A 15,992-nucleotide genomic window follows, 5' to 3' on the forward strand; every position below is an offset into this window, starting at 1 on the left:
TAATTAATTGGATTGAATAATATCAACTGTGGAGCAAAGGCAATACTAAAAGCTCTAATAGCATAGATCAGTCATGTCTTAAATTAATAAATAAAAAAGATGTCTTATTTTGAGTCAAAATTTTAGATATAAAAAATCTTCTTATATGTATTCTCTATTAAATGTTTATAATCGCGTAAATAATTAACAAAGTCACATTTAACGCGTATTTATGTAGTAATGTATTCTTTTACAGATGCATCTTAACTCGATACAACTGTGCACGGCTGCGTTGACGCTGGCTCTTGTAGCAGCGGTGCCCGCTTCTACGCCGCACCACGTCTCTCGCCGGTCATTCTTCAGCCTCGAATGCAAAGGTGTCTTTGACGCGGCGATTTTCGCGCGCTTAGATCGTATCTGTGACGACTGCTATAACCTCTTTAGGGAACCGCAGCTCTATACTCTATGCAGGTAAATAAGTTTTTTATCTGTAAATTTATTGTGATGTTTTTCAGCGGCATTAAGGCTTTCCATAAAGCAGCGTCATTTCCGATACTGTTTATGTATAATATTTGCTTTGGTATACATGAATAATATTCACAAAAATAAAACTCAGGTAAGGGATTGAAACGCGTATTTGAGAGATGCTCACTTAGTGCTGTAATTATGCTTAATGTCGAGTAAAATAAATTTAATAAATTCGCGTCCAAATTCTTTAAAGAAGTTTTATTTAAATAATTGTACAAAAAATATGAAAAGCCTTAATTGCATATAATACATTTAATTTAATTAAATACACAGAAAAACGGTCACACTCGTTATAAAACAAATGATTTATTAAACAATTGTTGGGGTGCAGGAAAGACTGTTTCATGACAGACTACTTCAAAGGCTGCGTGGAAGTACTTCAAGAGACCGATCAACTCGAAATATTCAAGAAATATATAATACAATTAAATGGGGCGGATCCAGGGATTTAGGTACCAACAAATGATTATTTTATCTTCGGAGGGTTTGGCTTACGGATTTCTGAAACTTGCATTATTTATTAAATAAGGAACGACTAAAGATACCAATATCGAAATCATATCAATTATGTTTTAAAATAAATATTGCAAATTTGAGAAACATCTGCTCTTCTATACTCTATGCTCCGGTGTGGGTTTGCGGAACGAGTTCTTTCTGTCTATGACTAAGCACTTCTTTCACATTGCATCTATTTGCCTGTCACTAACATTAACAAAGGTTTATATTTTTAATACATACACTATGTTACACTGGTAACGGAATGCATGCTAAGTATAGATACTGACTAAAAATATGTAATTTCCATGAGTATTGAAAGTTACTTGATATTAAATGTACGGGAAATACACATTTAAAATCACAAAATGTCCTCCTTTCTCACTATTGCTTCATCTTTATCTTGGACACTGTAATCTATCTGCATATGTACTTACGGTTTAATACTGTTTGCTTACTAAATAACGTAAAAGTAGTAAATCTTCTAATAGCACGGTATATTACCTTATTACTGTAGAACCACCTAAGGTTTAATTTCCCTATATTTAATCATTATGTAAATTGAAAACGTCTAATAATTAGTCAAGTTTCTTTAGTACTACAGAATAAAAATTGGTTCTTCCAAACAACTGCGATTTTAAATTAATTTCAGGTATAAAATCATCGTTATATACGATAAAAAATAAACACTTTTATTATATAATACAAGTAAATAATTGTACATAGCAAGTAAATATATATGGGACTTATTGTCTGATCTACTTATATGGACGTAACATACCTAAACACTTTACTCTCCTAATATGTAAACAAGCTCGCTACGCCGTAGCGTTCATTTAATAAACAGCGATAATAATAAGCTAATTACCTTTTCAGATCGGATTGTTTTACCACGCTCTTTTTCAAGGGTTGTGTGGAGTCTCTGTGCCTCTCGGACGAGATGGAGGAACTGGATCTAATGATCGATTTCATCGGAAAACGCTAATGCTGCCGCCTATCATCACAAATTCGCGCGCCAACTTGTGGCGCAAAGCTGTCAACAACCATAGAGAATCTAAAGCTGTTTCCGTCAACGAATTAGTAACGTCATTAGTTACATTGAATTATTAAATTATTGATTTAACATTTGTTAGGATTGTTCAAATGCTTTTCTCAAATTATCGCGTTTTAAAATGAATTACGAATAGATATATCGAGTTCCTCCAGATTTCTATCCTCAACATATTCTAGTCTTTAAAGCGACATAAAATTATTTATGTTTGCTAGTAATTTTAATGTTATCATAATTTGTATTTGATAATGTGTATCCAGATTTAAGGTAATAAGTGTAAGCTTGCAAGCTACGGGAGTGAAAAGTACATTAAAGATGAGTTTTATTATATGTCACCTACTAGATAATGTCAAAAAAATCACAGTTGATAATTTTACCAAAAATGCCGACTGAGATTGCTTAAAAAATTATTAAATGTATGACGCATTCCAAGCACAGTATTTTAAACGATTACTTACGCCTTTTATCTAAAAGATAATATTTTTTCTTACAGACTAACAAGTATTATTGCGTTAATTATGTTTGTTTTATGACGGTATTGTATTTATATTGTAGATAGTATGTTTAGTTAGTTTTATAGTTATTGTGTAATTCTGATAGTGGCCTCAATCTTTTATTTTATCACCATCGTAGCTGTTTACGAAGCATTGTATTTAATTCATTTAGAGCACCTACTTTTTTGACGATTGCGCCTGGCTGCTGTCCAAAAAACCTATATAATATAAAAACTAATAAAAAAAATAGTATATGGAAATTTTGAATCGTGCGAAAATCTGTATCATCTACGTAAAAAGAATTAATTGTCAGGCAGCGTCAGAAAAGTTAGCTGTAGTTTAGTTTATAAGTATTTATATAGATTTATTTTTATATTCTCCCGACCTATTTATTTTTTACTGTTAACGATTTAATCTTATATTGATTAGCAACCGTGGGTATAACCAGTGTATTAAGATATAACAGTTTCACTGATTTATTCAGATCATTATCTTTAAGTTGCGGTGTATACTTATACGTCTGTTAAAACTCTTCTCTAATTGAATCTCAACTTTTTATGTTTTAGCGTTTCTTAAAAACATTTATTTAGGAATGTGAGAATTTGAAGAATGGTGCCAATATGTCCCAAAATATTATATAAGTGTAACGAATTTAGCTAATCTTAAAATATATTAAACAGTAATTTGTAGGAACTGAAAAATTATTGTATTATTGATTTATTAGTGAAATATGTAAACTATTTGTATAAATTTATATGAATCAGCTAAGAAACGCTACGGGTTCCATGAAATATATTACAATATGAATTTTATTTTATTTTATTTACCCTGTTTGCCTTTAGATAATGATGGTTGACCATTTAAGGAAAATCAAATGTTTCTGTGGACAGATGAACCTTTTAAAATAAAAAAAAACATCCCCATGAACTCTGTGAATAAAATACATTTCTTAAAATATCTTATGACTAGAAATAAGATCAGTCATTCAAAATTGACTTATTCTTATTGAACCAGTAATATAGTAGTATATAATAGGTATTAGATGCTAATATTTTTTTAACGAATACTAACCCGAAATTATCTATACTAATATTATAAAGAGGAAAGGTTTGATTTTTTGTTTGTTTGTATGAATTGAATAGGCTCCAAAACTACTTGGCAGATTTGAAAAATTCTTTCACTGTTGGAAAGCTACATCATTCCTGAGTGACATAGGCTATATTTCATTTTCAAAAAAAATAGGCATCCTTACTAAAATTACGATAACATTAACATTTGTTTATTATTTGATACAATTCTAACAGATGGCGCTGAGTTAAAGGTAGTTTAGTTTAGGTCCGTGTCGTGGTACCAACGTTTCACATAAGTTCTACTACGGTTTCCCTTGATTAATTTACTACTATGTAATATAACAAAAACCTTAGCCACAGCAACGCTTGGCCGAGTCTGCTAGTTAATTTATAAATTTACTCCTCGTTTCGAGTTAATATATAATACATTATTACATAGCTTATCAGCTATTGTAGTCCTACTTACGCACTATCGCACCCGTTATTAATAACAAGCAAGCATCTATTTAATCTTTGTGTATGTAAAAGTTCAAGTTTGAATAAAAATATTTAATTTAATAATAGCACTTTTTTATAAATACCCAGAATATTGTGTTATCTGTAGAGTTAGGTTAGGTTAGATAACGTTCTCATTTTTATTTGACAGCCTGAGTTGTCATTTAAAACTTTAATCTGTATGGACTAAAGTCCTTTGCCTTTCCCATTAGGGATAAATTGAAAAAAAAAATAACAAGATGACACAGACGTTGACAGTTTTTTTGTATTAGAGAAAACAAAATTATTACCGAAGTTACATTGGGATAGGTTGCGTTATATGTTTAACTAAATAAATAAAAATCAATTATTTGTTTTCGTATACGCGGTACCTTCTCGTTTGTTAGTCTTCACTTGGATCATTAATAGACCTAGATATAGTCTAATCATTGCCGCTATCTAAGGAACTAAACAATAGGAGAATACAAAACAATGTCGCGATCATGATGTTACAAAGTGATTCATTACATTGTAATTAACATTCTGTATTAAATAAATCGATAAAGATGCGGTTTTACTTACGGGTGCTTATGTGGAAGCACTTAATCAGCCGCATGAAAAAATATATCCAGACTCCGCTAGAACTATTGTCAACACTGGTTCTTTTCGTCATACTGTATATATTTAAAGATGATTTAAACCCAGTGAATAAACATAAAAGCGTTGAGGGTTTTACGATTCACGAGACGGTAAGTTTCGCTGTATGGGTAAAATGGTATTTTTTCCATACTTTGTCAGTTTTATCGTAGTGTGTTTGGGTAGATTTGTTTTCTTGTTAAGATCATGTTTTTCATTTTAATGCTACTATTAATAGTTGAAATGATGTAGTAATAAGATTCTGTAATTTACAATGTTAGATTTTATATCCACTACCAGTCCATATTGTTTTATGAAAACTCTAGTATTATTTTGTATTGAAGCTAGAGCATATTTTAGACACTTCAGTTACTTTTTAAGTTAACAAAACCTTTATTTTGCTCACATAATACTATCCCATGACTTACTATGGTCTGGAAATCTTAATCAATATGTTACTGTTGGCCAGGCTCCAAAGAGCAACATTCATCATAATTTTGAATACATATTATGATGGCCTAAAAACTATTTTCTTGTAACAATGTCTAAAACTACTATGACTTTACTAGGTTTGTTTTTTTAACAAACAGATTTCAATCTGCAGATTGTTATTAAATTGTATTTATTTGACAGGATGTAATTCCCCTGAATCAGTTAGAGGCACCTATAATGATTTACTATTTTCCTGAAACTGATCTTACAAAGCTTTTGATGGAAAAAGTAGCAGCCAAATTGCGCGTGAAGGAACAGGAACAATTATGTAAGTTTTATGATAATTATAATTACTTTTATATTCTATCTTCTAAAATTGGTCTTCTAAGTCCAATATTATATTTTGTAAAATGAAACATTAAAAAAGAACAGAAGTCTTATGGGAAACCCTTTTATACATTACAAATTATTAAAATGTATTGGTAGTAATACATACTACCAATTATTGATAGTATTTAATTGACTCACAATTCACATGACAATCAAAGTAAAAATAATTAAATTAATGAATAAGTTTTTTAACATTATTAAAAAATTTAAAGAATAATTTAAAAAATCACAGTTCTCAATCATTTCTTTACATATATACAAGACTCAAGTCTATGTGAATGCCAAAAAATCATATTTTATAAACAGGTAACTTCTCTAGGATAAAAAACTTGTATGTGAAATTGTATAGTGCAAATTAATAATGTATTTATTGACAACATTACTTAACAACATATATAGCTTTATCTAAGTAGTTTTTGTATTTATTTGTCTTAAAATAAACCAACAGTGCAATCTTAATGTACTTAACAAGTTTTAAAAATAACATATTTTTATTTATACTCTGCAATGATCTTGATATTAATAAAGCTAAATATTATTTCTAACTTATAATATTACTCTAAACTATGTGTCCAGTTATAACCATTTCTTTTTGCAATTACTAAACCATTTTCCTAATACTGGGTTTTCAGGGTATTGTTCAGTTTCGATATTTACGTACCTTAACTATTATTACTAAGAAAGCAAATCCATACACTTTGGGAAATAAATATAGTTATTCTATAATATGCTCTTGTATTTACAGATGGTGCATTTCGTGGATACAGCCCAATATCAAGCTATACCGAAATTGAAAAGTTTTTCAATACTGTATCTGTATATGATGCTGTTATTATTTTTCCTGATAGTTTACGGGTAAGTTTGTAACAGGTTTGTGATTAATAAAATATTGTGTGATACTACTACCATTCAAGTCATATAAATTTTTTTTTAAATTTTCCATGATTAGAAAGAGAGTCATCTTTAAAATGAACTAAAGTGATGTTTCTTTAAAAAGAATAAATTATAATATTGTCAACAGAACTCATCAAACACTTGGCCGGAAAGTCTTAAATATACAATACGCATGAAAAATAACTTCATGACACGCCACCATAAGTCTTTGGATGATAACCTAGGATCACATAGAAACTTTGGTAAGATATTGTGAAGTTTTTATGATTTTTGGTTGTGTTAATTGTAATTGATTATGACTAAATTTATATTGAAATCACAAACCAATGAAAAATTTGCATAACCTATTTCAATTTAATTTATTTATAAAAGCTTCCCTATTTTGAGCACAATGATACATTGATGTAACAAGCAATTATGGGCAATTGGCAAACATAACACACATGAAGGGATTAACAAAAAAAATATTATAAAAGCTAAAGGAAAATCGATTTCAAAGTGTAATTAAATCTGCTATATCGAGATAGTTTACACTGTTTGTATAATAAGAAGATTTATCCCATATCTGTGTTAAATTTAAATCAAATGATTCTGATTTACCCCAATTTGATTAGAGGTTCGGTTATCGATTTTTATGTTGGAAAACAGTTTAGTTCATTGAATTAAATGCAAAGATATGTTTGCCTGTGGTGCAGGTGTCAACTCTCTGTTCTAAGTAATAGGATCTAATGACAGGTATTTATAACACGAGAACTTTTTTAAATTCGCCGTATAGATAACAACAGTGATAGTTATGTCACTCATTAAAAACTACGGATAAGATAAATAAAACAATATTACTTAAATGTTTCTAGAAAAAAAATTGTTTTAAAATAAAACATTAATACAGCAACAGAAGTTTTTTTTTCGGTTTTATGAGATGTCCTTTGTTCTAATAAAATTGAAAACTGTAATTTAAAAGAAGCTGCATCCCACAATGGATGTCCTGCAATAATCAGAATCCTGTGATTATTTCTTTTTTCATTTCAGCCACAACTTACAACTCCTTCCTTCGTTTGCAATGGGCCATTGATAGTACTTATCTCCAGCTGTTAACGGGAAATGATATTAACCTGGTAATATTACTTGCCTTGCTTAACTGGTTTGGGAATTAATCCTCTAATAAAATAAATAAATAATAAAATGCGGTTTTGGTGTAGTACCTACAGGGTGCGTGCCTCATCCCTGAAGTTCGATCCCGGAGATCTGCGCAATGAACATTTTTTTCTACTACACGCAGAAGTTATCTAGGCACCTCGCTGTAATGACGTCATAGTTATGTACTAATAATAAAAAAATCAAGTAATCTTTAAGGCACCGCGACCCTCGAGATAGTAGGTATCCAATGATTATTTATAATTTAAACGTTTATCAATAAGGGGGTTCAATTTAGAGTATATGTTTTGGTAACAGTTCTATATCCATGGGTTAATAAAAACCTGTACTTGCCTATAAGATCGACAAATGATCTTGAAATAGATACAGAGACCTGAGGCGCAGACCTAAAAATGTTGTATTATTATTAAATAAATAAATTTGGAACTCAAGTTTGGTGACAGTTTTCTGTTGCTAACTTTAGATAAATTAAACACTGCTTAAAGCTGGGTAACAACAGACTTTAATGGTTAAAAGCTTCTAACTGACATACTATTAGGGGTTGCGAGTTGCGAGCAAAACTAACTTGGTTCATAAAGTGACACTGATGTTCATCATCTCAGATTCTTATGATTATCTTATGTTAGTGTACATTATATAACTTTTAACCAATTCACATTAAATATAAGAAGAAATGAGATAGTATTCAAACAAATTCATCATTGCTCAACTTCTTTTGCACAAAGATTTTTCTCCTTCCTAGGCCAGTACATATACAATAAAGTGAATAAAGTATGAAATATATATAGTTATAATAGAGTCTTATGTAAAAAGGAAGTCACTAAATGGTTACAAAGCCTTAATTACGATAAAACAGAGGAACTCTTGGTGATAAATAAATAGATAGAACTACTTGTAGAAAAAAAAATGCGACATGCAAATAAATGCATTTTTTAATTATATTATTTTTGTACTGGTAATTATACTAGTGTATTAACATAAATTTTTGAGTAATAAACTATTTAACACACTCTCCCACACACACACACACCCTCTCACCTTACTCACAGTGAGAACACCTGAACACTTCAGACCATAATAAACTAAAATATGTAACTTAAGTAATAGGTTACATAACTCGTTTAACAAAAATAATTTGGTCATCTTAACAGAGAGTCTCCCTCCAAGAGTTACCATATGCCGAAGTTGCAGCGAATCAAATTGTGGCGATTATCGGACAAATCCTTGTGTTCCTAAGTTGGTTTTCATTGGATCTGGTTTTTACATTTCTATGTTCGAGGTTGGTAGAAGAACGATCGTCGGGAGTTCAAGTAAGTTTAATATTAGTGTATATATTAGGTAGAAAACTAGCTAAGTATCAGTTTTATTTACGAAGCATCACGACATAGTATAAAACAAAGTCGCTTTCTCTGTCCCTATGTCCCTTTGTATGCTTAAATCTTTGAAACTACGCAACGGATTTTGATGCGGTTTTAATAGATAGAGTGATTCAAGAGGAAGGTTTATATGTATAATAACATCCATGAAATAGTGGAGAAGTACTGTTATTTTTGAGGTTTCTAATGTGATGTCGTAAATAATTAAATTTTTTCCGCTTACATTGCAAACGCAGGCTGAACCCTACGAGTTTTGTCAAAATAATGGACTAAGTATTGTACATATTGAAAAGGTCTACAGAAAAGTCCGTGATGGTATATGTCGCCTATATTATCGGAGCTTTCCAGCGACGGAAATAACAATACATAATAAAAACCTGCTTTTCATCAGCATTGCACCCGTGCGAAGCTGGGGCGGGTCACTAGTCTTAATATATATATTTCTTGTGTGCGTGTGTATCTGACTGAACTCCTCCTAAACGACTGGACCGATTTAGACGAAATTTTTTGTGTGTGTTCAAGGGGATCTGGGAATGGTTTAGATTCACAATTTTGTCCGCTGGACAATGTTTTTTTAATTAATTTTTAATTTATTAGTTGTTGTTGATTTTGGAATGTTTTACATTGGATCCGACAGACGGCGCTACCATCGCAGTGTCAAATTTTAAATAATATTCGAATTTTAATTTTAGTCTGTCCCGAAATTTAAAAAAAGTTTTGTTATCATTGTGTTATATCGTGTGTGACCATGTGCTGGATCGTTAGATATTGTCATAAAATTTGAATAATAATTTTCATCAAAATGGCTTATTAAAAATTGAAATTTTGAAATTAAAGACGTGTAGACAGGACAACGTCTGTCGGATCCGCTAGTATATTATAAAAACTCTTTTTCTTTAACCAGGAGCTGATAAAGATGGTAGGAGTGTCATCGAACATGTTAAACCTGTCTCACTTCTTGAACGTGCTTCCTACGGGAATCATATTCAGTGTGGTGAATTCCGCTCTTTTAACGGCATCCTCGAACCCGATAGTGCCTCACTCGAATCCACTCTTGATAGCCATCATGTTTCTGCTCTACTTCATCGCCATTGTTGCAGTGGCCTTTGCGTTAAGCTATATGGTGAAGAATCGTAAGTAATTTTGATATATAAAACATTAAAAAAAAAAATTGGAAAACCTCCTGCCAGTTTGCCCCCTGTTCTATAAAAAAAATGGAACGAAAAGCGATTGAGATCAACGCTTTTGTAATTTCGATGAAGTTCAAATATCCATAAGTGTAATATTTATTAATGTTAAATATGAGTAGACTGTTGTATGTACAGAAAAATAAAATATTTTAAAAGTAATTGTCATTTTCACCAGTATAATACTCAAAACATGACCAATTTAAGCGTAAGACCACCACGATCCAGAAGATAAACCACTCCTTATATGGAAATTGTATTCGTTTTTTCAAGCTAAATTAAAAAATAATCACCAAATAAATTCAAAGCTCTCGTTAAACGAAAATGAATTAATAATTATTTTTATAAATTCGATATTTAAATAATCCTACTTTTTGAGGTTGATTTGCTCCAGTTCAAACAATTTGTATGATTCAAAACTTAGCGATTATAAAGAATGGCGGAGAGTTTCTTGCCAGTTTTCTTGCCCGCTCTACGCTCTTGGCTTGCGAACTGGTAGTAAATGTAAATTTAGAATAAAGTTACTTTGTGTTTGGGTTTAGTTAGCCTAGTGACTAGTGGTTAGTTCGATCCCCGAATGTACGCTATTGCACGTGCGCATATAACACTCGTATGGTGATGGAAAATATCGTAAAAAAAACCGGCATTCCCACTTGTCTACAAAATAAAATTGATTGTAGAGACGGATGCATTCAAAGGCCAAGAGCCATATAGTTCTCTCATGTAGGGTAACAGCGCTACTGAATTATTATTGTTCATTAACAAATAAAAATTTCATTCGCAGCTTAATATAGATAGCCTATTAAGCCCTAAATTATATTAATATTTTTTTTTATTTCCAGCTCAATACATCGTATCTGTTTGCTCTGTGGTGTACATAGTTTTCTCATGTGCATCCAAGTGGCTCCTGGATTTAGCTATCCCGTGGTTTGTGATGCCCTTTGCAATGCTGATTCCTCACGCCCCCATGTTGACATTCTGGAAGGAAATGGTTGCTCTGGAACAGTATGGTGAGTTAGCTTCAACATAATCTCTGGATTCTTGATACAGGCATCACTACACATTAATAACTTTTCTTAAAAGGCCGGCAACGCACTCGCGAGCCCTCTGGCATTGAGGGTATCCATGGGCGGCGGTATCACTTATCATCAGGTGAGCCTCCTGCCCGTTTGCCCCCTGTTCTATAAAAAAAAAAACTTAATCAAATATCTAATTATTCTCGCCGCGAGTAGACGTATCTTTCGAAGCTCCGTACATTAATATTAATTTTTATCAGATAGTCTGTGTAAGTGCTTCGCATATCATTGAATGATTTGGCTATGCAATTATTGTACATTTTTTAAATCTTAAAGAGAATATAGATACGTGCACATTCTGTCTGTCTGTGCACATGTAGATAACTATCGTCTCACCTCCCGCAAATATTTTTTATCTGCCCATTTTGGTATTTTGCCAGGTTGTATTGAATTTGGAATTGGTATAAAATAAATATAGACGGCGTGTGTTAGGCACAGGAGGCTGATCGCCTACTTGATTACATACAATTGAGGCTCAGACCTAAAACAGTTGTAGCGACACTGATATATATTTATTTGAAAGAATTAAATCAACGCAACTCAAGTAATCCTTTGCATTACAGGAGAAGGAATAAAATTATCGAATATGGCGACTACGCACGCGAAGAACAGCGTATCAGTACTCGGCTGTTACTTTTACTTCGTTTTGCAATGGGTTATTTTTTTCTCGCTCACACGCTATCTCTCTCTCGTTATGCCCGGACCATATGGCCAACCCTTGCCTTGGACTTTCTTTTGTCAGGTTTGTATCACAGGATTTAGCTTCTTTAGACAGGAATTATGCTATGTTGCACTCGTAACAAAAGGATTCGATCCCTTACCCTAATTTACGATAGTATACTTACGTATACGTCAAAGATTTCCAGATTTTAATACTACGATTATAAGTTTATATATTAATTTTAACTAAAGCGTAAGCGTGTACTAATGTATTGTTGTAGTATTTACTAACTAATTCGATTAAGAGTCCTTCAAGAAATTCCCAAGAGCCCATTCCAACAAAATGTTGTGTATAAATTGAAAACAATTGCTTTCGAATTTCAGAAAAGCTACTGGAGCAAAAAGCAAATCGGTCCAGAAGAAGAAATAGAGGAGATGGAGGAGATGGGAGAAGAAGATGCTTTGTTCTTTGAGCAGCCTCCGAGGAATGCAGAAGTTGGCATAAAGATTGTAAATGTTTCTAAGGTAAATTTAGTTTCGTCGAGTGGATTATTGCATATACAATCTTGTTAGGAAAAGTATCTGTGAACAGAAGAAATATCAGTCAGCAATTTGAAATATGTATGGAGAGTGGTAAAGACAAAACATTCAATGGATATGAGGCCATGCTCATTGTCCATCTCCCTCTCTCCATCTCCCTCTCTCCATCTCCTTCTCTCCATCTCCCTCTCTCCATCTCTTACACTCGCGGAGCTAATGTTTTGTTACTAACAACATCAGTATCGTCTGCTAAATAAAAAAAGCGCATCCCTACAAAGTAATGTGTACTTCGTACGCACGTGCTTTTTTATAACTTTTCTCTGAAACTTCTTTGTAAATTAATTATTACTAAGATAAAAGCCCCAATAGATGATCATGTACCAGAATATGATCACTCCATGTAGTAGATCTTTATTTATCTTTATTTCATTTGTATATTTTTAGCCACACTGTATACGTGCTGATATGATAATATAAATAAATAAAAAATCTGCGACAAAATTGCCATCTAAAGATCTAATATGTACTTGAGCAATACTAAAAAAATCGTACAAATATTTTGAGGTTTCATTTTGTACGGTTTTAAATGTGAAATATGTTATTTATTATCTATAACAAGTACTATACACTGCTTCCTTCAGGTGTTCGATAAGAAACGCGTGTTAAATAATGTCACAATGGACGTAATAAAGGGAGAAATCACAGTGTTGCTAGGTCATAATGGCGCAGGGAAAACAACACTTATGTCTATCATAACTGGTAAGAATTTTCATGTACTTATTCACTACTTACACACACTTTCTATTTTGTTGTGATAATAGTCACGTCATATCCTATAGGACAAATAGAAATATATAATATACTAGTAGAAGGTAGGAGAACTTATGTGAAAGGTACTTTTTACCCAGCGCCATCTGTTAGAAATGTATCAAATTATAAACAAATAATTTGCAATAAAATAAAATTGCGACTATAATTTGAGATTTAAACTATCCTATCTCTCAAGTTGGATCGAACTGCACATGGTGTGCGAATTTTATTATAATCGGTTAAGTGGTTTAGGAGTCCATTGAGGACAAACATTGTGACACGAGATTTATATATATTAAGATTAAAGGATTTTAAATAAGAGTAATAATCGATAACAGATTACTAAGTTATTACTTATAAATAAGAAACAGTAAAAGCAGTACTAAAAATATAAAGTTCTTACTAATTGTCAAAATTCATAATATTTTAAGGCATGTTAAGCCCAACCGAAGGCAAGGTGTACGTAGAAGGACTGGATACGTGCACGCAAAGAGAAGAAATGCAACAACACCTCGGCCTTTGTCCGCAACACAATCTCTTCTTCCCGGATCTTACTGTGCTTGAACATGTCATTTTCTTTACCCTGGTATGTTTTTTTTAACATATGTAATAAGAATTTTATATTGTAATGCCTGTATATAATGTTTGTGAACAATAGAGATCTCACACTTATAAAGTAGGTACCTTTTAGTTTTCATTGGAACTGCTGAACGCCTGGCATTGTTTAAAATATATTTTGGTTCTTAAAACTAATACATATAATTGCTAGGTTAATTTATTTAATTATATGTAATCTAACAGCTTATATATACATATAAGAAAAAACACTAAGACAATACAGAAAGTCAAAACAAATTACAAAGATACATTTTAAAAAAAATGAATTTGTTTCATTTATAGTTTATTATATTTACATAAATTAAAACCGTTAGTAATTTATTTTGCATTTAACGAAACGCCCAATGAAGATTCTTAAAAAAGCCTCATACAATTTAAGAATCATATCGTCTTACTCGTACTTAGCTCAAAGGCGAAAGCTACAAAGAGGCGAAATCCTCATCAATAAAGTTGTTGGACCACTTGGGCTTATCCACCAAACTGAATGAACCGAGCAGTGCCCTATCTGGTGGAATGAAGAGACGGCTCCAACTGGCGTGTGCGTTAGCCGGAGATGCCAAGTTGCTGGTGTTAGATGAACCTACTGCTGGATTAGATGTGGAATCTAGAAGACAGTTGTGGGATTTGCTGTCGGTATGTAACATCAATCAAATTTATATGTAACTAGCTGACCCGGCAAACGTTGTTTTGCCATGTTTTTGTGCCAAAAAATTGGAGTTTATAATTAACAAAAAAAACATAAGGGATGATTGTAGAGGGGTGCAAAATTTAGGGTTGCATGTATTTTTGTATGGTGTATCGTAAAAAAATTTTGTCTAAATAATAAATAAAAATTTTTAGGGGGTAACCCTTAACATTTAGGGGGATGAAAAATAGATGTTGTTCGATTCTCAGACCTACCCAATACGCACACAAAATTTCATGAGAATCGGTCGAGCCGTTTCGGAGGAGTTCGGTTACTAACCCCGTGACACAAGAATTTTTTATATAAGAGATTGTGGGGACATTTGCCGACGTGTGCAATTGTCGAGTCGGTTAGACCCCCGTTGCGCGTTAGACGGGTGTTCATAAATAAATAACAGTCATGCAATTACGCGATTGATTTAATTTTGGCCCACGAGGAGACGACTCACGTAATTTTAAAATTATAAGACGGTGCTCAAGACTAGATTAAATTTAAAATATTAAATTATTAGAATTAAAATATAGAATGTAGCTAATGAATTCTAATATATTAAAATAATTCGTTGTACGCTTTGCATATTAATCTCTCTTTTGCATTAAATCTAAATTCTTATCTTTGCGGTAAATCTAATTGGTTCATTAATGTCATTGCATTGCGCGTTTAATTTTATTTCGATTGGTCCATTCTAGACCAATCACAGACACGCGTCGCGATCTCTCGTTTCCGAGATTACTTTAAACGCGCCATAGTTTCGGGCTTCGCACGGATTACACACTGTTGCACATTCCGCACACACATTTTTAGAAAGAAACAATCGGCTAATTTACTTTTTATCTCTCTCGAAAACCATAATAGACCAGGGTAGTCTTTAAAACTCACCCCCTTCTCCTTCCCAACTTTAGATCGGCCGGTAATTTATTTTTCCTTTCATTTGTATAATATTCCTATATATTTTTTTTTATTTATCGACACTGGTCTATACCGTTTAGAGTTTGATGTTTTTTGATAGTTTCCTGGCTTCATACAGTGCAGTGAAATAAAACAAATCTCGGAGAAAATATTTAGTTCTGAATTGATATTCGGTTAAACGAACAATATAATAATCTGTGTCTATGTGCAATATTGCGCCAGGTATTTTACTACTACTATAAGGTTGTGTCATATTTTTTTTATTTTATTTACATTTAGTCCCTCCGCGGTTCTCGAACGGTTTTGCTGAGTACGCACTTCATGGAAGAAGCGGACGCGTTGGGCGACCGCGTGGCTGCATTGCAAGCCGGGAAACTACGTTGTCACGCTACGCCTATGTATCTCAAGAGGGCATTAGGTTTGTAATTCTTTTTTTAAGATAAGGTCACGTTCCAGTAATACGTAAACAGATTTACTGCAATTTATCCCCCCCCTTCCTCCTGTCAGCATCTAAGTAAGTAACTCTCAAACGT

At 32.3% G+C, this 15,992-nt stretch overlaps 2 protein-coding genes across 7 annotated transcripts in view; both read left to right on the forward strand.

Moving 5' to 3' along the window:
• The window catches only part of LOC110996312 (CHH-like protein), a 49,952-nt gene extending 46,595 nt beyond the window's left edge, over window positions 1–3,357 (forward strand). For 4 of the 5 annotated variants that reach the window (XM_022263919.2, XM_022263918.2, XM_022263917.2 and 1 more), the window contains exons 2-4: window positions 236–450; window positions 839–959; window positions 1,879–3,357. In XM_022263919.2, coding sequence (XP_022119611.1) covers window positions 236–450; window positions 839–959 — 336 coding nt within the window. In that variant the 3' untranslated portion in view covers window positions 1,879–3,357. The remainder of the gene's footprint in view (window positions 1–235; window positions 451–838; window positions 960–1,878) is intronic. The other variant, XM_022263920.2, reaches the window with a different exon arrangement.
• A 1,015-nt stretch (window positions 3,358–4,372) lies between these two features.
• The window catches only part of LOC110996304 (phospholipid-transporting ATPase ABCA1), a 35,371-nt gene continuing 23,751 nt past the window's right edge, over window positions 4,373–15,992 (forward strand). For both annotated transcript variants that reach the window (XM_045629163.1, XM_045629184.1), the window contains exons 1-14: window positions 4,373–4,840; window positions 5,361–5,487; window positions 6,295–6,404; window positions 6,571–6,685; window positions 7,473–7,558; window positions 8,750–8,908; window positions 9,879–10,107; window positions 11,004–11,171; window positions 11,801–11,979; window positions 12,282–12,422; window positions 13,079–13,196; window positions 13,679–13,833; window positions 14,271–14,498; window positions 15,739–15,877. In XM_045629163.1, coding sequence (XP_045485119.1) covers window positions 4,658–4,840; window positions 5,361–5,487; window positions 6,295–6,404; window positions 6,571–6,685; window positions 7,473–7,558; window positions 8,750–8,908; window positions 9,879–10,107; window positions 11,004–11,171; window positions 11,801–11,979; window positions 12,282–12,422; window positions 13,079–13,196; window positions 13,679–13,833; window positions 14,271–14,498; window positions 15,739–15,877 — 2,137 coding nt within the window. In that variant the 5' untranslated portion in view covers window positions 4,373–4,657. The remainder of the gene's footprint in view (window positions 4,841–5,360; window positions 5,488–6,294; window positions 6,405–6,570; window positions 6,686–7,472; window positions 7,559–8,749; window positions 8,909–9,878; window positions 10,108–11,003; window positions 11,172–11,800; window positions 11,980–12,281; window positions 12,423–13,078; window positions 13,197–13,678; window positions 13,834–14,270; window positions 14,499–15,738; window positions 15,878–15,992) is intronic.

This window comes from Pieris rapae, chromosome 1, assembly GCF_905147795.1.
Source record: "Pieris rapae chromosome 1, ilPieRapa1.1, whole genome shotgun sequence".
Taxonomy (NCBI): Eukaryota; Metazoa; Arthropoda; class Insecta; order Lepidoptera; family Pieridae; genus Pieris; species Pieris rapae.